Source organism: Phoenix dactylifera, chromosome 9 (genome assembly GCF_051530095.1).
Source record: "Phoenix dactylifera cultivar Ajwa chromosome 9, Ajwa_hap1_PhDact_Kaust_v1.1, whole genome shotgun sequence".
Classification (NCBI taxonomy): domain Eukaryota; kingdom Viridiplantae; phylum Streptophyta; class Magnoliopsida; order Arecales; family Arecaceae; genus Phoenix; species Phoenix dactylifera.
Window position 1 is genome coordinate 24,657,948 of NC_143198.1, and position 24,443 is coordinate 24,682,390.

The window sequence follows — 24,443 nt, forward strand, 5'->3', positions numbered from 1 at the left end:
TGGTAAACTGAGTCAGCACGTGATTGGTGCGTGGTCGCTGAGTCATCGGGACGTCGCCTTGCGGCTAAGGGCAAAGGAGTGGTCGGAAATCCGTGTCGTCCACGAAGAGAGAAAGGGGCGGACCAGTCGCAGGACGACGCGTGGACGCGGCGTGGTTGTTGGCGAGAAAATGAGAATGTTGGAGCCAGCCGTCGTGAAAGGCGACAAGAGACTCCGCCGCAGTCCGACACGGCACTTGCGGGAATAATCGAAGGATATTCTTGTCGCTTTTATTGGGTGTAAATGCCGTGTTACCTTGCTCGACCTCAGCGTGTGCCGAGAGGATCCAACCGTCCGTAAATTTTTATCAGCTCAAGTTTACGACAAGATCGAGCGGACCGAGGTTTCATTGATGGTGTAACTTTATTACGACAGCACACTTTTTTGGGAGGTTTGGGGAGTTCTAGTGTTGAGTTTTCTTTGCGTCTATATAAGTCTTCTAAGGACAGCTAGATTTCATTTGACAAAGCTAGATAATGTATGTTCCAGGAATGGAGACTAATAAAAATTATATGTAAGGAATTTTATAATTTAATGACGATATTATCTTATTCCGGACATGTGATGTGTGTCTGGTTTGGTTAAACCAGAGGGAACATGGAAAGAGTGAATTGCCATATTTATTCAGTAGTGCACAGTAACATGTCAGTATTAGTTTTCATACAGTTCAAGTCAGATGTGATACCTATTTCTTTTTCTAAAAAAAAAGAAAAATCCCATAAACTTATCAAAAGTTTTAGTGATCAACCTTCTTAAACATTTCTCTCATTTTGACTTAACAAAACATTTGCATCTTTGGTGAAATAGCTAATTTATTAATTATCTAAGTGAAACAAAGAAAATATGGATTCGTATATGATTTGTCTCATAATCAAGCTCAACAAAAGTATTTATGTTGTGCACCCAACATTTGTTAGCCCGGTTGATTGGCAAAACTCTTTAAGTGCATGCTTGCTTGCAAAGGAGGTCGGGGATCCAAATTCTAAATTAGGCATTCTAGTACTCTCCATCTCTCTCCCTTTCTTTTTTTTCTTATTTTTTCCTTTTCTTCTTTCTTTTCTTTTCCTTCTTTCTTCCTTTCTATTCTTATTCCTTTATCTCTTCCTTCTTTAGTTCTTTCTTTTTTCTTCTTCTTTCCTTTCTTTCTTTCTTCTTTCATTCCTTTCTATCTTTTTTCCTTCCTTCTTTCCTTCATTATTTTTCTTTTCTAGATCTTTCATTCCCTACTTTTTTTCCCTTCACATATTTGTTTTCTTTCTTTCTTCCTTTACCTCTTGCCTTCCTTTCTTTTTCCTTTACTTTTTCATTAATTTCATTTTTTTTCTCTTCTTCCCTTTTCCATATGAAGGGATTTCGAAATCTCATCTCTATCAGTCATATTTAAAAAAAAAAATAGGATGAGATGGCCAGAATGCCTCTATCCTGCTAGGACTTAAAACATTCCACCCCTCTCTTATCACCGCTCCCACATTTGCCCTACGACTCTGCGAACTTGAACACCGCTGTGTGTAATGCACGTCGGAGGGAGAATGACAAGCTATGATGGCGAACGGCCCTGATGACATCGAGTTTTTGATTAAAATGTATTAAATCACTTTAAAGCAAATACATCTATGCAAATATCATGATATCCCTAATCCAATGATTTCATTCGAGTACGGCTACAAAATCATGCTCTAAGCTACGCTTACATACTCGAATTCACTTGTCCTATTCTGAGTTTCTGTTTTTGAGTTCACTCATCATGCTTTATAAACACAACCCTTTCAAGAAGCATGTGCATTAAGCTATGCTAGACTAATAAAATTCACTTGTCATGTTTTGAATACATCATCATATGCACCAGCAAACGCACTCAGTTTCACTACCTGTCTCATGAGCCCAACTCTTCCAAGAATCATGCTCACATAGACTGTGAAACTTCATCTCGTTCTGAGTTCGCCAGTCATGTTTTCTAAATGCACTCAAACTCATCTAAGAACCAAGATCGAATTCATTCATGATGTTCTAAGTCATGTTCGGAGTACATGACCATGTGGTCCCATAAACATACTCTAGTCTACTTGCCTTATCGCGAGCCCAACTCTTCCAAGAACCAAGCTCATGTCATATTCCAAGTTACATTCATTTTTTTTTGGTACATTAAGTTCATTCATTCATCAGTGCACTATTATGTACCCCTGCAAACGCATTCGAGTTCACTTGCTATATCACCAGGTGGTACTTTACTACGTATCATCAACATTAGCTTGGGCACTTTACTGTGGATCATCACCATTAGCATTGACACTACTGTTGGATAGAGAAGCAGGGAGTCCTTATACTAGAAGTATATACAAGTCAAAACCAAGTTCATCCACAAGCTTAAACACTTTCACCTTCCTTTTACTAATCGACACAAGACAAATCTTTCCCTAATGGATTCCCAACCCTCTGTGTTGCATAAAAACATTACTTGATTGTTGGGTTTGGCAAATGCAATTTGATTCTAGCTTCAAAAATGTTTTATCTTTAAGATGGTTTCTATGTCAAATCAATCACAAAGTAACCATCCATCTTGGTGTCTTGCTTCACAATTCCAGAAAATTATTAAAAGATGATTAGTAATGCCTAAGACGTACTAGAATTACAGATGTAATTGATGAAAGGATAAGAAAAACCCAGTTGAAAACAGGCAAAACAATGTTTCCAACGAGTGCCTTGATACAAAAGTCCCTGTGATATCATCAATGCTCTAATTATTCGCATTTCACAGTTTGCCTAATGGATGTTAACCCTTCTGCTTTTCCATTACATAATGGAATTTATCTCATCAGGAAATAAGAAAAAATAACAGTGGAATATATAAGCTTCATACAAACTGTGAAATGTAGTGTCAATGTAGTGTTCATCACAGTGCCTATAGTCCCAGTTTTCTTTGCTGAGCTTGTTGAATTACAGATCCTCTTGCTTGTATCTCACGCGAGGTTCTTCTGCAAATAATTTGCAGAAGTGTCATCAAGTGCTGCTATTAATAAAATTATAAAATAGGGACTTTATCTTCCAATGGCAATGTTAACGCTTGTTAATCTAGCTTCAAGAATTTGGTTACATAACCTGATGTTAAGTATCCAAAACTATGTGCTTAAAAAAGTATAAATACTCAAAATAACAGAAAGAAATAGGAATCGGCAAAAGGAAAAATTGTCGCAGAGGTCTAAGATCCATAGCATCAAGCCATCAACACTAGACAAAAAATCTGGGAAATGCAAAGGCAGCTTATTTGAAGAACAGAATTGAAATTTATGGTTACAAGCATTACATGAGACAGAATGTCCATCAGATGCTCTGAATTAACAAAAAATTGATATTAGTTCAAAAATATTCAAGATATCATCCACAACCACCCCCAGGTAAGTCCAATGATAGCTTAATTTTTAACAGTAGTCACATGCTTCAGAAGCATATTAACAACATCAAGGGAAACGCTTGCTGCCTGTGACTTCAGGTATTCGATCTTCACGTCAGTTTCTTCTTCGAGGCGCTTAACATTTGCACCAGAGTCCCCGCTACTCTGTTTGATTTCAGAAAACAACAAAGATCAGTTGGAGGACTTACAAATCCCAGGCAATGATATAAGAAGCTGGACTGGCATTTACCTCCACAACCTTCCTCTGAAATTGAGCTTCCATGTGGGCACGATATTCAGCAACCTCCTTTTCAGCCTCTTCTTTAGCCCGCTTTAGCCGGGCCATTTTTTCTGTCCAGAAAATATTGATGCCATTACAAACTAATTCCTTTCTCAAATAAGGAAGCATGTATATCAGATGCTCTTTTTCACAATATTGTAATGCCAAAAGTTAAAATAATAAAAAAAAAGAAGTAAGTTTTGCATGTCAAATTCTGTTCTAATTGTTTGTAGGGATTCTCAAAAACAAGAAAATGAATTTACAAAATAAACTTCCACAAATGTAACAAGCACCACAATGCCTATTGTTACGGGGGAACTTAGCCACCATGCCCCACGTGACCGGCACGCGCGCCCAGGAAGACTACGGCAGCCCCTTGATCCAGCAATCCGACCCCGAGTCGGACATCTTCGGCTCCGCAGCCCGACCCCGAGTCGGCTGCCCCTTAATCCAGCAATCCGACCCCGAGTCGGACATCTTCGCCTCCGCAGCCCGACCCCGAGTCGGCAGCCCCTTGATCCAGCAATCCGACCCCGAGTCGGACATCTTCGTCTCCGCAGCCCGACCCCGAGTCAGACATCTCTCGACAACGACAGGCTATTCCCCAGAGGCACGCCACAGCCTCCTGCTCCACTACTCCCTGCAACGGTTGTATCTGGCGCTGCTCCACGATCCCCTGTAACAGCCGTACAAGGCGGAGCTCCACTACGCCCTGTCACGGCCGTACCCAGCGCTGCCCCACGACGCCCTGTAACGGCCGTGTCAGTGGCAGCTCCATCGTGCCCCACGATGACGAACCCCCCTGAAAGACCCCCCAGCCTGGTATATATGCGGCTGGGGGAAGAAGGGGAGGTAAGCAAGAACTTCCAGAGCATTCTCCTACTTGCTACTATTATCTTTCCTTCTCCTCCAATCTCCTCTGACTTGATCGTCGGAGGGCCCCCACTACCCCAGTGGTGGTGCGAGGCTTGCTTGCAGGTTTCCCGGTGGAAAGTGGAGCGCAATCAACACCAACCAAGGCAACCCAAACGGAACCCCGTTCACACCGCTGTGCCAATCGTTCTCGGTTTGGACCACCAGCAACAGTTGGCGCTAGAGGAAGGGACCGAATCTCAGAGCGATCGTAATGGCACGGCGAGGTGGTCGTGGAGCTTCCAATGCCTCCGGTCGCGGGGCCTCTCGCGCCTCCGGCCGGGAGGCCGCTGCGTCTCCAACACATTCTCAGCAACACTCCACCGTTCCACCCCCCATTCAGATGGTCGAAGCCGCTCAGTTCGACCAGTTAGCCCAGCAGGTTCGCACCCTCGCGGAGGCAGTGCAGAACCTGCAGGGTGTGATGTCTCGGGCGCCGCAGCGGGCCCAGGAGCCGCTGCTCCCTGAGCGCTCACCTGTCCTCCTCAACCCGCGCTCCTTCCTCTCCCATGGGGAGGAGCGCCGGCGCGAGGAAGATTCTCGAGCACGGTCCATTCTGCCGGGACCTTCCCATCGGAGCTGCGCGGGGTACGAGAGGCGGGCCCGGGCGCGTTCCCAGACCCCCCAGTCCTCAAGGAACCCGCGCTCCAGTCGGTCCCCCTCTCGGTGCACCTTGTCCCCCACCCATCGGTCGCGCTCCCTGGACCGGCGGGTGGACGATCTCCACCGACAACTCCAGGTCCTGAAGGGCCACTCCAAAGATCCCTTCGCCGACTTGGAGATCTCCTCCCAGCCGGCGCTTGCCTCGAGGATCCTGCGGACCCCGAATCCGCCGGGGTTTAAAATGCCGGCGATCGAGCCCTATGACGGGGCGGCGGACCCGCGGGATCACGTCGAGAGTTTCAGGACCCTTATGCTCCTCCACGGAGCATCAGATCCTCTCCTCTGCAAGGCCTTCCCGGCGACCCTCCGTGGCCCGGCAAGGGCGTGGTTCGCCGGCTTGGAGGCTAACTCAATCCAGTCCTTCGACCAGTTTACTCGCCTCTTCATCACCCATTTCGCCGTCAGTAGCCGGCGGCGACTGGTCTCCGACTCCCTCTTTGATGTCCGGCAAAACGAGGGAGAAAGCTTGCGGGATTATCTTACCCGCTTCAACAAGGCTACGCTGGAAGTCCGGAACCTGAGCCAGGAAGTGGCTCTTTCAGCCCTGAAGCGTGGCTTCCGAAAGGGCAGACTCACCTTCTCCCTGGACAAACGCCTGCCGCGGAGCTTCCCGGAGCTGTTGTCCCGGGCGAACCAGTATGCGGACGCCGAGGAGGCGGCCGCCCACCGGAGCAAGGAGGCCGCCGAGATCCCTCCAAAGCTCGGGAAGAAAAGGCGAAAAGAGGCACGCCAGAGGAGGAGCCCGACGCCTCAACGTCGGCGCAGAAGCCTGTCGCCGGCGAGGAACCACGGCGCCCTACGCCCTCGTTCTCCGCTCCGACGTTTCAACCGGTACACTCCTCTCCTGACTCCCCGGGCCCAGATCCTCATGGAAATCAAGGGGCGGGAGGACCTCCCGGTCCCGAGACAGATGAAGAAGATTCCTGGGAGGAGGCCCTCTCGGGCGTACTGTGAGTACCACCGGGACCACGGCCACGACACCGAAGACTGCTTCCAGCTTCGGGACGAGATCGAGGCTCTCATCCGCCGAGGGCGTCTCGGTCGATATGTGAACGACCGACGTCCCCCCACAGACCCGCGTCCGGCCGATCCGGCCCCTCAGGAGCCTCGGGAGCAGAATCGACCCGTCGCGGGCGTGATCCACACTATCACTGGGGGCTGCCCCCGGCCCGAGAGGAACGCAGGGGGCTCGACTGAAGCGTCAGGGGCAGCCGTCGCAAAGAGGCAGAGGGTCGGTAATGTAATCACTTTTTGTGATGAAGATGTAAAGGGGGTTCAGACCCCCCACGATGACGCCATGGTGATCTCCCTCACTATGGCAAACTATGATGTAAGGCGTGTTCTTGTGGATAGTGGAAGCTCAGCTGATATTTTGTTTTACGAGGCCTTCCAAAAGATGAGCTTGTCCAGACAATTGTTGCACAAAACATCCACCCCCCTCATAGGATTCACTGGTGACGCTATCTCGGCCGAAGGTGTCGTTGAGCTGCCTGTGACTGCGGGCGTTGCACCCGCAGAAGCCATGGTGCGGCTCGGGTTCTTGGTCGTCCGTGTTCCCTCGGCCTACAACGCTATCCTCGGACGACCCGGACTGAACGCCCTTCGCGCGGTGGTCTCTACGTACCACTTGCTCATGCGGTTCCCCACGGCGGCCGGGATTGGAGAGGTCCGAGGTGACCAACCGACCGCAAGGCAATGTTTCCTAGCAACTCTCAAAGGGAAGAAGCCCGTAGAAGCCTTAAGCGTCGAGTCCCTCGACGCCAGAGACGAGGTGGCCTTGCGGCACGGGGAGCCGGCCGAGGGTGTGATCGAAGTTCCCCTCGAGGAAGGTCGCGCGGACAGGACGATCCGGGTCGGCGCCAATCTCGACCTGGGAGCTCGGGCCCGGTTGGTGGAATTCCTCCGAGCCAATGTCGATGTGTTTGCCTGGTCGGCGGCCGATGTACCTGGGATCGACCCGGAGGTCATTTCTCACGCCCTCAACGTCGACCCGACCCACCGACCGGTAAAACAGAAGAAGAGACACTGTGCCCCGGATCGGATCCGAGTGGTCGACCAGGAGGTTGACAAACTCTTGGAGGCAGGATTCATAAGGGAGGTCAGCTACCCCGAATGGCTGGCAAATGTCGTACTTGTCCGGAAGGCGAGCGGAAAGTGGAGGATGTGCGTCGACTACACCGACCTGAACAAGGCATGCCCCAAGGATAGCTTTCCGCTTCCGCGGATAGACCAACTGGTCGACGCGACTTCCGGATATCAGCTGCTGTCTTTCATGGACGCCTTCTCCGGCTACAACCAGATAATGATGGCTCCACAGGACGAGGAGAAAACTGCCTTTATAACAGACCGGGGGCTGTACTGTTACAAGGTAATGCCCTTCGGTCTGAAGAATGCTGGCGCCACTTACCAGCGCCTCGTCAACAAAATTTTCAAAGAGCAAATCGGCCGGAACATGGAGGTGTACGTGGACGATATGCTGGTGAAGAGCCGCCATGCAGACCAGCACATCGCGGATCTGGAGGAGACTTTCGCCACCTTGCGGAAGTTTCACATGAAGCTGAACCCAGCGAAGTGCGCCTTTGGCGCTTCGGCCGGGAGGTTCCTCGGTTTCATTGTCAACCAGCGGGGGATCGAAGCCAACCCGGACAAAATCAAGGCCATCCAAGATATGTCCCCTCCGACCAAAGTGAAGGAGGTTCAGGAGCTCGCTGGGAGGGTCGCCGCGCTCGGACGATTTGTGGCAAAATCGGCCGAACGCTGCCAACCTTTCTTCAAGGTGTTGAAACGCCCGAAAGACTTCCTCTGGACGGCCGAATGTCAAGCAGCATTCGACCAGCTCAAGGAATACTTGGCGTCTCCTCCTCTGCTGTCCAAGCCGCAAGAAGGGGAGATGCTCTACCTCTATCTGGCGGTCTCCCCAACCGCAGTCAGTGCGGTACTGGTTCGGGAAGAGGCAAAGCTCCAGAAGCCTGTGTACTACATCAGCCGGGTCCTACGGGATGCCGAGACGCGGTATACGAAGGCTGAAAAGATCGCCTTCGCGCTGCTAACCGCGACCAGGAGGCTTCGCCCCTATTTCCAGGCCCATTCTGTCACCCTCTTGACCGATCAACCGCTGCGGCAGATCCTCAGCAATCCTGAGAATGCGGAACGGCTGGTGAAGTGGGCAGTAGAACTTGGTGAGTTCGACATCCGCTACCAGCCCCGACCCGCCATCAAGGCCCAGGCGCTCGCGGATTTCCTCGCTGAGTGCACGGTCCAGGAGGCGGAACCTAGGTCGCCGGAAACACCCAGCCTCGACCTCCCGATTTGGACGCTTCACATCGATGGGTCGTCGAACCCCGAAGGTGGAGGGGCCGGGCTGGTCCTTACCAGTCCAGATGGAGTGATAGCCGAGTATGCCTTGAGGTTCGGATTTCCAGTGACCAACAACGAGGCGGAGTACGAGGCCCTAGCCACGGGACTCAAACTCACCAAGGAGCTCGGCATCCGGCGCCTGAAGGTCTTCACCGACTCCCAGCTGGTGGTCGGGCAGGTCCGTGGGGAGTTCGAAGCCCGGAACCCGACCATGCAGAATTACGTCCGGAAGGTGCAAGCACTCATTCCCGACCTCGGCAGTGTCGACATCCAGCAGGTCCCAAGAAGTGAAAATGCCAGGGCCGACAGGTTGTCCCGCTTAGTGAGCGCAGACGCGCACAACTTGTCGAGGGCGATCTACCTGGAGACCCTGGATGCCCCGAGCATCGGCGAGGCTGGAGCGGTGATGGCGATTGATCCGGAGCCGTCTTGGATGGACCCGCTTGTCGCCTACCTCGCCGAAGGGATCCTCCCTGAAGACGAAGATCAAGCTCGGCGACTTGTTATGAAGTCCGCCCACTACGTACTCTATGAAGGGAGGCTGTATCGGACCTCGTTCACCGCCCCCCTCTTAAAGTGCCTCCGCCCCTCGGAAGCGGCCTACGTCCTCGGCGAAGTCCACGAAGGCGTTTGCGGATCACACTTGGGGGCTAGGTCCTTGGCGCACAAGATCATGAGGCAAGGCTATTATTGGCCTACCTTGTTGGAGGACTCAAAGGATCATGTACGGAAATGCGACGCCTGCCAGCGCCACGCCAACGTCCAGAGAGTCCCTTCTGTCCCCTTGGCACCAATCACTGCACCCTGGCCCTTCGCCCAGTGGGGAATGGATATCCTCGGACCATTCCCCGTCGCTTCAGCTCAGCGGAAATTTTTGATTGTTGCAATCGACTACTTCACCAAGTGGGTGGAGGCAGAGCCGCTGGCCACTATCACGGAGGCGCAAGTCCGGAAGTTCGTGAAGAAGAACATCATTGTCCGATTTGGGGTACCTCGGGTCCTCATCTCGGATAATGGCCGACAGTTCGACAACAAGCATTTCCGTGACTTCTGCGAGGAGTTCGGGATCGAGCATCGGTTCACATCTGTGTCGCATCCCCAAACCAACGGCGAGGCCGAGGTCACAAATCGGACAATCCTCCAAGGAATCAAAGCGCGAATCGGTCGGACGGGGCAAGCTTGGGTCGAAGAACTCGAGAATGTCCTTTGGGCGTATCGGACCACGCATCGGACCCCTACCGGGGAGACGCCTTTCAGCCTAACCTATGGCACGGAAGTCGTTGTCCCCGTGGAGCTCGGACTCCCCTCACCTCGGGTGGCCGCGCACCGACCCGAGGCCAATTCGGAGCAACTCCGAGGGAACCTGGATCTCTTGGAAGAAGCGAGGGAAATGGCGCAGGTTCGGATGGCGATGTATCAGCGGAGGGTAGCCCGATATTACAACTCCAAGGTCCGACCGAAGCTTTTCAGAATCGGAGATCTGGTGCTAAGGCGAGCTAAAGCATCTCAACCTGCGGAAGGTGGGAAGCTAGCGCCAAATTGGGAAGGCCCGTATAGGGTTCGTTGGGTAAACCGACCTGGCTCCTACCAGTTGGAGGCCCTAGATGGTCGAGAAATTCCAAGGAGCTGGAATTCCGCTAACCTGCGGATGTATTACCAGTAGAACGACAATGCCAGAAAGACAGTTCAAAAATGTATAACACTTTTCATTTCAATAATTTCTGGTTACAATGGCGTGCTCGTGTGATTACAAGGAATTCCCAGAGGGGAATTAGGGTGTAAAGAAAGTAAAGAAGAGGTGGAGACTCCGAGGAGCTGAAAATCTGGGATCCCGAAACCTCCATCCGAAGCGGCTGCAATCCCGCCGGAAGTGGGTGCTTCCAACCGGAGGCGCCATCGGCGTCTCACGAAGAAGACGAAGAGCCGGCGCGGATGAAGAAGAAGTGGACGAAGGAGAAGTCCACACTGCTCCTACCCAGAGGCGCCATCCACGCCTCACGAAAAAGACGAGGAGCCGCCGCAGACGAAGCTCCCGCTGCCTCCAGGGGAACGCCACCTCCAAGGGATATTCCGGTCCTCCCCAGTGTTAGGGGAGAGAAGGAATACAAGGGAGAAAAGCATATGGAGGCGCGGTCCCGGATCAAGCGCCTGGTGCGGAGCTCAATCGGGAGGCCGAACTTCAAGGAGGGGAGACGTGATCCCGGATGAAACGCCTAGAGCGGAGTTCCGCCGGGGAGAACCTCCTTGTTGATCCCAGATGAAACGGCTAGTTGGCGGAAGTCGCGAAGGGCGCGCCTCCCGTTCCTTCGATAGGGGTCTCTCAACCATGCGCCGGAGAGGAGGCCCACGATCCATGGCAACCTGAACAGCTCCGGCTTGGCAGGCTCCATCGCACCTGCACCTATATTTATAGCCAAACTGCGGCCCCCCGGTCGTTCCGCTGCGGGTGGCTCCAATAAATGCGGGCGCATTGAATCCGGAGCCGATCCGGCTCTCGAGGCGTATCTCCCCGCGATTTCCTAAGCGTTATTCTCCTTAATCGCATTCTTTGTGCAGGACACTCCGGGTGGCCTGTACCCCTAGGTCCACATATCTCCGCTCGCGCCCAGGCCGCATCCGCCTCGAAGAACGCGCGTATCGCGGCCGCTTAACTGACACTCCTCGCAAGCAGCAACTGGCGATCCGATTTCCCAGGTAACCCCTCAATTAGCATTTAATGCCCATCTGGTGTTCCCCAGGCGACGCTTGGAGAGGAGGAGAAACACGATCGCAGCTGGCCACGGAGAAATCCCGTCGGGCGGCAAGCGACAGGCGCACGACCAGCGAGCGGAATTTTCCGAGGCTCGGCCCTCGGATGCCAGGCTAACCCGATGATCATCCCGGGAGCAGACTAGCCTGAAGCCCCGACTGGTCGCCTCGGCTTGCGCCAGCCTTGGCCGACCAACGAGCGGAATTTCCCGAGGCTCGGCCCTCGGATGCCAGGCTAACCCGATGATCATCCCGGGAGCAGACTAGCCTGAAGCCCCGACCGGTCGCCTCGGCTTGCGCCAGCCTTGGCCGACCAACGAGCGGAATTTCCCGAGGCTCGGCCCTCGGATGCCAGGCTAACCCGATGATCATCCCGGGAGCAGACTAGCCTGAAGCCCCGACCGGTCGCCTCGGCTTGCGCCAGCCTTGGCCGACCAACGAGCGGAATTTTCCGAGGCTCGGCCCTCGGATGCCAGGCTAACCCGATGATCATCCCGGGAGCAGACTAGCCTGAAGCCCCGACCGGTCGCCTCGGCTTGCGCCAGCCTTGGCCGACCAACGAGCGGAATTTCCCGAGGCTCGGCCCTCGGATGCCAGGCTAACCCGATGATCATCCCGGGAGCAGACTAGCCTGAAGCCCCGACCGGTCGCCTCGGCTTGCGCCAGCCTTGGCCGACCAACGAGCGGAATTTCCCGAGGCTCGACCCTCGGATGCCAGGCTAACCCGATGATCATCCCGGGAGCAGACTAGCCTGAAGCCCCGACCGGTCGCCTCGGCTTGCGCCAGCCTTGGCCGACCAACGAGCGGAATTTCCCGAGGCTCGGCCCTCGGATGCCAGGCTAACCCGATGATCATCCCGGGAGCAGACTAGCCTGAAGCCCCGACCGGTCGCCTCGGCTTGCGCCAGCCTTGGCCGACCAACGAGCGGAATTTTCCGAGGCTCGGCCCTCGGATGCCAGGCTAACCCGATGATCATCCCGGGAGCAGACTAGCCTGAAGCCCCGACCGGTCGCCTCGGCTTGCGCCAGCCTTGGCCGACCAACGAGCGGAATTTCCTGAGGCCTGACAACCCTCAGATGCCAGGCTAACCCGATGATCATCCCGGGAGCAGACTAGCCTGAAGCCCCGACCGGTCGCCTCGACTTGCGCCAGCCTTGGCCGACCAACGAGCGGAATTTCCCGAGGCACGGCCCTCGGATGCCAGGCTAACCCGATGATCATCCCGGGAGCAGACTAGCCTGAAGCCCCGACCGGTCGCCTCGGCTTGCGCCAGCCTTGGCCGACCAACGAGCGGAATTTCCTGAGGCCTAACCCCCGGATGCCTGGCTTAGCGCCGGAAGAAGTTCCTGAGGCCTAACCCTCGGATGCCTGGCTTAGCGCCGGAAGAAGTTCCTGAGGCCTAACCCTCGGATGCCTGGCTTAGCGCCGGAAGAAGCTCCTGAGGCCTAACCCTCGGATGACTGGCTTAGAGCCGGAAGAAGTTCCTGAGGCCTAACCCTCGGATGCCTGGCTTAGCGCCAGAAGAAGTTCCTGAGGCCTAACCCTCGGATGCCTGGCTTAGCGCCGGAAGAAGTTCCTGAGGCCTAACCCTCGGATGCCTGGCTTAGCGCCGGAAGAAGTTCCTGAGGCCTAACCCTCGGATGATTGGCTTAGAGCCGGAAGAAGTTCCTGAGGCCTAACCCTCGGATGACTGGCTTAGAGCCGGAAGAAGTTCCTGAGGCCTAACCCTCGGATGCCTGGCTTAGCGCCGGAAGAAGTTCCTGAGGCCTAACCCTCGGATGCCTGGCTTAGCGCCGGAAGAAGTTCCTGAGGCCAAACCCTCGGATGCCTGGCTTAGCGCCGGAAGAAGTTCCTGAGGCCTAACCCTCGGATGCCTGGCTTAGCGCCGGAAGAATTCCCTGAGGCCTAACCCTCAGATATCTGGCCTAGCGCCAGAAGAATTTCAAGAGTCGGGAGTCAGCGAGACGCTACCAAGAGTTAAAAAGAAGAAGGACGAAAGTGAAATGAAGAAACTCTATTTGCATTAACTTTCATTGTTTCAGGGCCGAGACCCATACAACTTGGCAAAACGCCAACACACAAAGAAAAGAACGAAAATACAGAAGGTCAGCTTGGAGGAACCCCCGGATCGGGAACGCTGGCCACGTCCGCAGGGGGTAGGGAGACGGTTGGAAAAGCAGCAGGCGATGGCGCCGGAGGGGAGTCGAGAAGGGAGACCCCACTCAGGTCAATTTCGGGGTACTTAGCCGACACCCTTGCCAGGCCTTCCTCGAAGCCTAAGACAAAGGAGTCGGACCCCGCGTCCGACATGTCACGGACGAACTCGTCAGACTGACGATAGGCCTGTACCGCCTCCGACATATCACGGGTGAACTCGGCGGACTGACGATAAGCCTGTACCGCCTGACGCCCGATCTCCGCACTCTTCTCGGCCAGCGCCGCCTCTGCCCGCTCCATAATCTGAGCCTTCGCCTCCAAGACCTTCGCCACAATCCGGTCGTCCGCCTCGGAGGAGACCCTCAGCAGATCAGCCTGAGCCTCCTTGTGCTTCGCCTCGGCAGCAATGCGAGCAGCCTCAGCCTCCTCCAGGCACGAATGAAGCTCCTGGTCGCTCGCGCGGGACTTCTCCAAGGCCGACTCCAATTCGCCCAGCTTGGCTTCAAGAGACCGGGTTCGGTTGCGGGCGTTGTCGGCTGACCGCTGGGCCTTCTCCCACCTCTCCCGGTAGTCGGCAGCCTTCCGGGACTGCTTCTCGGCCCGCTCCTCCGCCTTCTTGATCTCGCCCTCGAGACCCGAGACAACCTTGAGTTGCTCCTGAGCCTCCAACAGTTGCTTCTCGAGGGTGACGAAGCCGAGTGCCCGCTCTTCGGCCACCCGGAGCCTCATCTCGAGGTCCCTGGTCGTCCTCCCCGCCGCAGCCTGACCTCCCTCCTCTACTGCCTTCAGTTGGCTCTCGGCCCTCGCCAGAAGCCTCGCCTGTTCCTCGTAGCACTCCTCCAGGCGGATCATGTACTGGGCGAGCTAAGAGATAGGAAAAACGAGGGCGTCAGGCGGGGATCAACAGAGCCTATAAATGATGAAAGCGACCGAAAGAACACTCACCGACGTGAGACAGACGCAGCTGGCAGCCCCAACGTCAGGGACCCTCATCTCCCGGACCTGCCTGCGGTCCTTCTCCAGCAGTACCGTCTTGATGAGGTTTCGGGCGCCGGCGAAAGTGAAGGCCGACCCCGACTTCTCCCCGGAGTCGGACGGTGGTTCTGCAGCCTTACCCTTACCCATCGCTTGGGGAAGAGTCATGCTGACCATGCTCGGGGCGGGGACCGCCCCTGGAATTGACAGGGTCCCGCTCGGCCGGGGCCTCGGCGCGTCCCTCCTCGTATCATCCGGAGCCGACCGAGTCAAAGGCTGGGCTGGGGACCGATCACGTCCGACCCGTCCATCTCGGCCGCGCCCGGGTGATGCCTCCGGAGAAACGGTAGTCTCGGCATCGGAGGGCTGATACAGCGTCAACTCCCGATCCGCGCCCGCGGCGTCCCCCTGATCGGTGGGTCCGGACCCGTCTGTCGGCGTCGGAGTCGCCTGCCGGCGGGACTTCTTCGCCGGTGGGGCCCCGCTCGGAGGAGCTCGTTTCTTCCTCCGGACTGCTTCCAGTAGGGACGTCCTACCAACAGCCGTTGCCTTGTCCGACCGCATGACGTCGTCGATCTCTGCAAAAAGGACGAGGTGGTCGGAGGTTGAGAAACTGAAAGAAAGAACGAGACGAAAGAGGAGAAAAGAGCTAAAAAAGAAATGGTGGCGGGCTCACGGTCAGTGGGGACCGAGCTCAGACCAACGTTCACCAAGGTATCCTCGGAAATAAGGCAAGCCACCGAGGGGAGCCGGCCCTCGGCAACCAACCCCTTCAAGACGGCGACGCCATCGGATTCCTCCCTCGACAACCTCGATAGGCCAATCGGGGACTTCATCGGCGTCTCCCAGGTTGCCCTGATTCCCCAAGAGGGATCTACGTCAATGAAAAAGAAACGCTCCTTCCAGCCGTGAATGGAGGAAGGAGCCTCCTTGACGAGGCCGCACCCTCGCCGCGCCGCAAAGCACCACCACCCTTTGTCCTGGGGGTGGCCGCTCAGGCCGTAGCATTCCCAAAAGACATTCAGGGTGGCGGGAACCTCGTGCATGCGGCAGAGAACCTGGAAGGCCGTCAGGGCGCGCCATGAGTTCGGCACCAGTTGCGTCGGCGCCACTCTTAAACCCCGAAGCACCTGCACAACTAAGTCCGAGGGGGGAAAGGGAAACCCAGCCTGAAGAATGCCCTCATTGATGGCGACCTTCCCTGGAGGAGGATGGGACATCCTCTCCTCAGGCCCCGGGAGCGTAACATTGCAGGCCTCGGGAAGGTGGTATCGAGCCACGAACCTATCTAGGTCTTCAGCGACCAGCTCCGACTTAATGCGGTCTGCTCTCACTTCGCCCATCCCTAATGGCCAGTGAATCTACGGTCAGGACGGGGTCAAGAAGGGAGAAAGGACCGGAACGACTGGAGTACCCTAATACAAAAGGAGAAAGTATGGAGAGCCTTAAATTGAAGAATGGGGCAACTCACCGGAAGAGAAGGAAGAACGGCTCCGAGAGCGTCAAAGGAGGAGCAAGCGAACAGTCTGACGGCAATGACGGCAGCGCAAAGGAGAAACTCGAAGATGTCTGTAAAGAGAAAGGCGGACGGAGGAGAGCCCCCGGTTAAATAGGCGGAAAAGTGGGTGACGCCTCGGTGACGCCAGAGGACGCCTGGCTGCCGAAGGGTCGCTCGCGCCCCAAAGGCGAATCGACGCCATTAAGGAGGGATGTCCGCCGAAATCCTCAGACTGCCAGGTCAGCAACAACCGCCATACGCCATAAAGAAGGCGGGGAGCTCGAAGCGCGCGCGCCTCTCCGAGGGATGGCGGCGATCACGAAGCATCACTCCCTTCACCCGTTCCCCTTCTGGTTCCAGGCTCGGAAGTGGGGGGCTACTGTTACGGGGAAACTTAGCCACCATGCCCCACGTGACCGGCACGCGCGCCCAGGAAGACTACGGCAGCCCCTTGATCCAGCAATCCGACCCCGAGTCGGACATCTTCGGCTCCGCAGCCCGACCCCGAGTCGGCTGCCCCTTAATCCAGCAATCCGACCCCGAGTCGGACATCTTCGCCTCCGCAGCCCGACCCCGAGTCGGACATCTTCGTCTCCGCAGCCCGACCCCGAGTCAGACATCTCTCGACAACGACAGGCTATTCCCCAGAGGCACGCCACAGCCTCCTGCTCCACTACTCCCTGCAACGGTTGTATCTGGCGCTGCTCCACGATCCCCTGTAACAGCCGTACAAGGCGGAGCTCCACTACGCCCTGTCACGGCCGTACCCAGCGCTGCCCCACGACGCCCTGTAACGGCCGTGTCAGTGGCAGCTCCATCGTGCCCCACGATGACGAACCCCCCTGAAAGACCCCCCAGCCTGGTATATATGCGGCTGGGGGAAGAAGGGGGGTAAGCAAGAACTTCCAGAGCATTCTCCTACTTGCTACTATTATCTTTTCTTCTCCTCCAATCTCCTCTGACTTGATCGTCGGAGGGCCCCCACTACCCCAGTGGTGGTGCAAGGCTTGCTTGCAGGTTTCCCGGTGGAAAGTGGAGCGCAATCAACACCAACCAAGGCAACCCAAACGGAACCCCGTTCACACCGCTGTGCCAATCGTTCTCGGTTTGGACCACCAGCAACAGTTGGCGCTAGAGGAAGGGACCGAATCTCAGAGCGATCGTAATGGCACGGCGAGGTGGTCGTGGAGCTTCCAATGCCTCCGGTCGCGTGAGGCTCCGGCCAAAGCGTCCGTCCCCGCAACACCTATCATAAATGTGTTCCACATACTTTTTTTTCTTTTTAATTGTAGGCGCTGTTGTAGATTTACATGACTCCAGGAATCAATGATTTCTGTATTCTTTGGCCTCGATGAAATACACGATGTTCTATAAAGGCAAGAAAGAGAGAGAGAGAGAGCATGTTTTTCACTACTGGGAATTTCTAAACAGCTACCGGAACAATAGATAACCAAATTTGGAGATGAAATTACATAACAACCACCATTAGAAAATTCGAACAGCGGCACTTTGTGTCGGTACAGAAAAAACTGGATACAAATTACAAAAAGGAATTGAACAATTATGACATACAGAATTAAATAAAGCCTGGAATTAGGCGACAATTTAAATTTTCAAAAATAGAAGGAAGTCTATGTAGAGAAATTCTTAAAAATAGAACCACCAACCAAGGCAATTGCAAGAAAGAAATTACCTAAAATGAATTAGCTCAGCCATAAGGATTTCAGAAATAACCTAGTATAGCCCTAAACAACCATCTCATATGTGTCAGTTTACAAACAGAAGCATCTACTATGAAAAAGGATTCGGATGACACAACACCTAAATACCGGGAATTCCACACAGGACGATTCTTTACAGGGTAGAACAGTGGATCAACACAATTGCAGCAAATATTTACCTGAGAAGAATAAATGTAGCCAAATGCATTTCAGCGAGAACCAAATACAGCATTTACCATTCCTTTTTGAGTATAGATCTTTTGAGTTTACAAACAGAAGCATCTATGTGAAATGCTCAGACCATCATGGGGTTATTTGGCATGAGGATAGGCTCCCAATGATTTTGACACACAAATTGACAGTGGTTTCATAATATACAGTTTTGTTAAGTTACAGCACGTGTTTGTCTTTAAGCTTTCATTAGAATATATAGCCAAACTGTCAAATTAATATTGCATAAGAGAAAATAAATAAACTGCAACAGTTAAAGTACTCAGTTTACCCAAGAGATTAGGTTCGAGTCCTGACAACGGAATTTCTTTAAAAGTTAAAATATGATGTTCATGTGCACATGCAAATCTTACTAGTCATTTTAAATACCCAAAAAATCATAATTTAAAGAATGAATAGATATTTACCATGTTGACCATATTCGTTGGCTCTATTGGACATCTCATCCTGGTGAAAATCCCCATAATTTAGAATCCACATATCTACATGTCTCAGCTTACATCGTACAATGCCTAGTTTTATGCATGAGGTGACCATATTCTTTAATATGCAAGAGAGAGGATGTGACCACAGGCTTCACTGACTGATAAAATGGTATAAAACAATGAATAAGACATTATTCGTCAGATCCAAAACAAAGTGTACCTATTACAGGATGCCTTTAGGAACTACAACAAAAAGTAAAAGGGAAAAAATAAATAAGAATACTCTAGAATGGTAAAACAATCCTAGCATTAGGCTCAGAAAAACTCAATCCCCCCTTATGCAACAGGTATCCCATCCAAAAGGTATGGGAAAATGGAAAGCAATCACCACTTTTTGTGATTGTGTTTTTGTTAAAGTATATGTAGTTGTATTTGAGTCACAACAACCAGCATAGTTTACTTGAAGATCAACCTACGATAGATAACACTATAATTCCCTTAGCATGCCTCCTAAAAATCTTTGAATGTTAAAGATTACACTAGGCCACATTTTATTAAAAAAAAATGAACATGATTAAAGAAAAGAAACAGTGATGTTCAATGCACAAACTTTCAGATAAAATGACGCATTGACTTCATGTATATATAGTGCATCTAGTCACAATATCTCATCCCATACTGTTAAAGATGACAAGAATTAGCATATGTCAATCATTTGAATCCATTGGAAAGCATTGAATTGAAATGGAGAACAAACACTCCATACATTTCAATGTGTTAGACTGCCCATACTCCCTGTAATATATTAAGCCAGAAAATCAAAGCTGACAATTTACTGAACCCTTCCATCTCTATTTTTTTTCATATTCCTTAGGATGAATAATCAAGTCATTAAGTACCCAGCATCTGAAATATTTATAATTTTATGTGGTTACATGGGATGAGGAGAAGACATTATCGATAAGCAAATCCAAACTATGGCACCCCAATAATGATTTTTCAAGTTTCATATCCACATCAAGATGAAGACAGTGTTCATGAATAAAACAGAACTTCTTGAACAGCAGACAAGCATGAAAATTGTTGGTTATAACATAAAATGGGAGCAACAAGAATCAGTGATATCCCTCTAATGTGTGATGGACCTCTCATTCTCCCTCCACCACTATTTAGCTCTTAACAAAGAGAAGATATAAGAGAATCAAGATATAGTCATGTAACATGTTCTGTAACCATCCTTCTTCCTATGCTATGAAACTTAAGCCTTATCAGCAACGAACTATTGATCAGGAGTTCAGAACGCTTAACAGTGTTAAGCTATCATCGCAAACTAATGTAGGTGCAAACTGAAAAGATCAGACCACTCAACCACCAAAAAAAAGGCCCGTTGTAGCAGGAGGTAGTTTGTTTCACCTTACAGATGGGTCCATAGCTAATCTGTAAAGGCTACCTAGTGGAGTGACTTAGCTCCCACTAATTACAAGGCTATCATAATTGCAATTCTCAAAATCATGAGCTCTTTAAAAGATCATTGTTTCAATCCTGCCTGAAGAGGCCAACAGATTTTAACAGCACATTCTGAGCAATAAATGATATATAACTTTTGTGTTAAATTCTTTAACACAACAAAAATCCTAAATAACTATATATAGATTGATACAGTTCACAAGGTAAAAAGGCTTGCATATGTTCACCGGCCAAAAGATGCAAACAATGTTTATCAGCCTCTTTTGCCGTAAGAAAAGTGTAATCTATAAAAGATATGTGCAGGAAGCATGACCAAGCCAGCACAGATATACACATTTCTCTTCTTCGCAAATCAAAAGTAACACGACTATTATGACAACTGATTCAACACTTAATATTTTTTTTTTTAAAAAAAAAAAAAAGCCTGAACCTATATGGCCTATGGAGCATACACTTTCCAAAGTTTTGCAAGCCACATCTATCCATTCAAATATACACCAATCTAGTGTAGAACATATAGTATGTGCATATTTGCACATACATGTTTCACTTCACTAGTGAGTGTTCATGTATCCGCTACCTATTATATCACAAAACAACCTGATTAAGAAGTTAGAAGAATTTATACAGCTCAATTTATGTTTGGTCAAAATCCATGGACATAACATCTCCAAACATTTGCAACTATAGCTGCAAATGCTAGAACTTGGTTAAAAAGTTACATTTCCAATAGCATTCCAACAGTGTTCTTGAGAAACTTGTTTATGACTTCTCTTATATGATAGAATGAAGAGAAGAATGCAAACATATTCTTCTATATACAAGCATGTCAGCAACCTGCTTGCTCTGCAGGGCCATTTTAGTAAATATGCATGAAAAATGATTTAGAAAAGTAAGAGTGACAACATTTAGGACAACATAACAGGAGGTCAATGGACAGCTTAAAAGATCTATAACATAATTATGCTGAAATCCAAGTCTCCATTGCTTCATAGTATTCCATGCTCCAAATTGCAGAATAATATAATATTTCAGAGTAATTACCATTCCTAGCAGCATTGACAATATGTTGAGCTTCTTGCTCTGCAGCCAATAATTGCTGAATTCCACCTTGGCGCATGCTGGAGCCCATTTTTGGCAGCTAGATGAAAAGTAAAAAATACGTGATTTGTGTGCATATCATAGAAAAGAGAAAAAGAAGTGTATCAAAGCTAGCTTAGAAAATTAACAATTCTGCAAATCAAGCGGACACTCGTTGACTCTAAATATTGGATATTTAACATAAAAAATAATCATTTTGCAGAAGGGTCAGAGTCTAGCCATACAGCAGTGAGACAAGGTAAGTCCACTTGAGGATTTTGTCATCAAAGTCATTTTTTATTGCACAGAAAGCATCTGGATCACGAATCTTAGTTGATGACAGTATGCATGCTATTGAGTGGAGAAACATGATTTTAAAAGCGCATGATAACGCAAATAAGAACCTGAGTAATTGCTACCATGCAGTTGCAAAACTACTATCCTGAACAAGTCTAAAATGTTATATGATTATCATTATATGCAGATGATATTCACCTTTAAGCAAGGTGGAGTACATATCACCATTGGATACTCCAGATTCCAGATTTTACTAATATTTCAAAAGGCCAACTCCCATGTAGAACAAAGAAACAAGAAAATGAACAAAATGAAGAAAAGCAAAGATTGCCTTATCAGCATATTCAAAGATCAAGTAGTTGTTTGAATAACTAACATAACCCAAATTATAGGTGTGAAAAAGAAACCATCTTTAGCACGGGTTTACACTATTGACGCATGGTAGCTACCTTCTAAAGGGATAGGTAATCTTATATCATTTAACCCTGTGATCACTAGTCAGATATAAATTCACACCCACTAAATTAGAGGGGGAAAAAGACATCAAAATGTATAGTTGAATAAAGTACCCCATTGGTTAAATGTATAAAAAGTACATCAACTGGAATTTTAACACTGAAGTTAAGATGGAACACTAAAATCTGTACCAGTTATTAGACACCACCACCAACACTCAAACCAATTAAACCAATGATAATCCATCTAGCTCTTCAATCAATGACTTCTTATCAAAGAGCACCAATTTTTAATATCTGATCAACAGGGTAAGCACATGGAAGGCACATAAACCCTCAAAAGATAAATTACTTCCTACAGAGAAGTTCAAGCAGAATGGGAAAATAAAAGGAAGAAGACCAAGATGAAACTGAAACCAAAACCAAAACATGGGTGAGAACATTCCGAAATTCATGAAACCGAACGTGATCCAGTCAATATCATCGACCTTCCTTTTCTAACATTTCCCCTTTGGAATGGAAATAATTATCTGGAGCCTACGATCCGATAGGTACATTGCCCAACAAAAAAAAAAAACTTAGGTCTTCAGCCTCAAAGACTCTGGAAAAGCCAAGATTATATGCCAACCAAAACTCCCCGTCGAGATATACTGTCGAGCAGAACAATCAAACAGAACTACGAACCTACCACACTCTTAGACAAAGAGCAGACTGACCTAGATACCCAAAAAAAGATGTATAAGGGGAAAAAAGGGGGAAAAACAAGATCCATCCAGAAATAAACACATAATTCACCAAGGTTTCCGGTCATGGAGTTTTTAACAGAGATCCATCAAAATATTAATAATTTCTGATGAGCATGAAAAAAAAAAAAAAGATAAAACCCCCATAACAAAAGATAAAAAAAATCACAGTTTTCAAGCAAATAAACTTCAGAATCAAAAAATTGATGCATTAAAAATCTCGTCAAGGAAATAAAACATTTCCCATGGACCAAAAACCCACTAAAATTCTCCGCAAAAGAAGCCGGGAGAAAAGGTTGCCACAAAATCAATAGAACATAAACTCATTAATAATAAATTGTTTCTTAGTTTTTCGAGAAACCTCGCCTGATAAACGCCAGGTGGGCAAAAAAAAAACATTAGACAAAGAACAAGATCTATCATATCATAGATCGAATAGATCGATGGATCGGCAAGTAGAAATCGAAGCCAACGCAAACTAATCTAGTGGTCCACGCAGTAGTATTACAACTAAAAAATCTAAATTATAAATAAAATGTTCGGGAGAAAAATCAGGGAACGAAAGCTTTGGAGATGGGAGAAGGCTTGGAGACGGAGACGCACCTGTGGAATCGGGCCCTTTGCGAACGGGAGTGAATGGGTTCAATTCGAGGTCATTGGCGTGTCCTAATATATGCCAGCGTCTCAGGGCCATCGACGCAGGGATATTGCGGGAACAAAAAAATTAATAGGAAATGACTGAAATACCAAGGGTTTTTCGTAAACTTCGAGGGCATAGTGGGAATTGACTCCTGCACACTTCGTCGAGGCTGTCGGATTTTGATCCCGCGGTCATGAAGTCGCATTAATCATTGTGCTGCTGAATCAAGATTGGAGCCAGGGCTGTTCGGATTTGATTTGTGTTTGAAGATAAATATTTATGCGGTAAAATCGGCTCCAAATCCAAACTATATATATATATATGTATATATATATATATATATATATATATATATATGTATATATATATATATATGTATATATATATATATATATATATATGTATATATATATATATATATATATATATATATATATATATATGTGTGTGTATATATATATATATATATATATATATGTGTGTGTGTATATATATATATATATAAACTCTTCATATATCTTCTTCGGAAGAAGAAAATAATTTATAAAAAAAATTGTAATTCTATCCGATTCATCTAACTCTATCTATCTCATCTTGTTTCTAGAATCTGGTCTAACCCTAAGGCAAATATGGACGGATTCGATAATGACAATCCCACGTATTGTCATTCCTATGAAAGAGTTACGAGCTTTCATGATCAAACATACTCCATCAAAACTTGTAGCCCAACCAAGACTAAAGGTTTGCATTATAATTTACTAATGTCAAGCACAACACATTTGAATGCATTATTGGATAGCAATAAAAAGCATGATTAAGCATGTAACAAACATAAAAGAAGACATGATGGTTTTGATTCCTAATTTAATCACATACCTTTTGTTATTTATATAACATGATAAAAACACTCATTTCTGGATCAATTTTTTTCCAAGAAACCCTTCTAATCACATGTCGTGACTAGCTAAAAAACACGTAAAGCATAGCACAAAAAAAGGAAAGAAAAAAAACACCTTCTACAAAGTCTTCCTATTGAAAAAGCAGCTAATAATTTTGGACACATATGATGCATGTGAGGGGAAATATATAGTCGGCCGCCTGATTAAGTCGACTTGTTTGGTTTGACCTGCCTTGATGTGAATTGAGTTAGAATTGAATGCAAACAGGTCTAGGATGAACAAACAAGTCCGCTCAAACACCAAATATGGACTTCTGGAATACTGGTTCAGTCATCCTCTATTTTGCTCCACCTGTTGATTTAGAAATAAATTTGCTGTTTTGAAACCAAAATAAAAGACATCAAGGAGCATACCAATAGACGGACGAAAATATTAAAAGAGCAGATTCGGACACCACATACAGCAAT

At 49.2% G+C, this 24,443-nt stretch overlaps 1 protein-coding gene across 2 annotated transcripts; it reads right to left on the minus strand.

Annotated features, from left to right (window-relative positions):
* Nucleotides 1-3,278: 3,278 nt before the first annotated feature.
* On the minus strand, nucleotides 3,279-23,168 carry LOC103717074 (V-type proton ATPase subunit G 1-like). Of its 2 annotated transcripts, XM_088704518.2 has the most exons (5): nucleotides 23,041-23,076; nucleotides 20,907-21,003; nucleotides 18,378-18,553; nucleotides 3,678-3,778; nucleotides 3,279-3,592 (listed from the first exon to the last, which is right to left on the minus strand). In XM_088704518.2, exons 3-5 carry the CDS (start codon nucleotides 18,505-18,507, stop codon nucleotides 3,449-3,451), a joined length of 375 nt encoding a protein of 124 aa, XP_088560644.2. In that variant the 5' UTR covers nucleotides 18,508-18,553; nucleotides 20,907-21,003; nucleotides 23,041-23,076; the 3' UTR covers nucleotides 3,279-3,448. The 2 variants fall into 2 exon arrangements, with proteins under 2 accessions (XP_088560644.2, XP_038987672.3); XM_039131744.3 differs by lacking the exon at nucleotides 18,378-18,553 and having other exon boundaries at nucleotides 23,041-23,168.
* Between the last annotated feature and the right edge of the window lie 1,275 nt (nucleotides 23,169-24,443).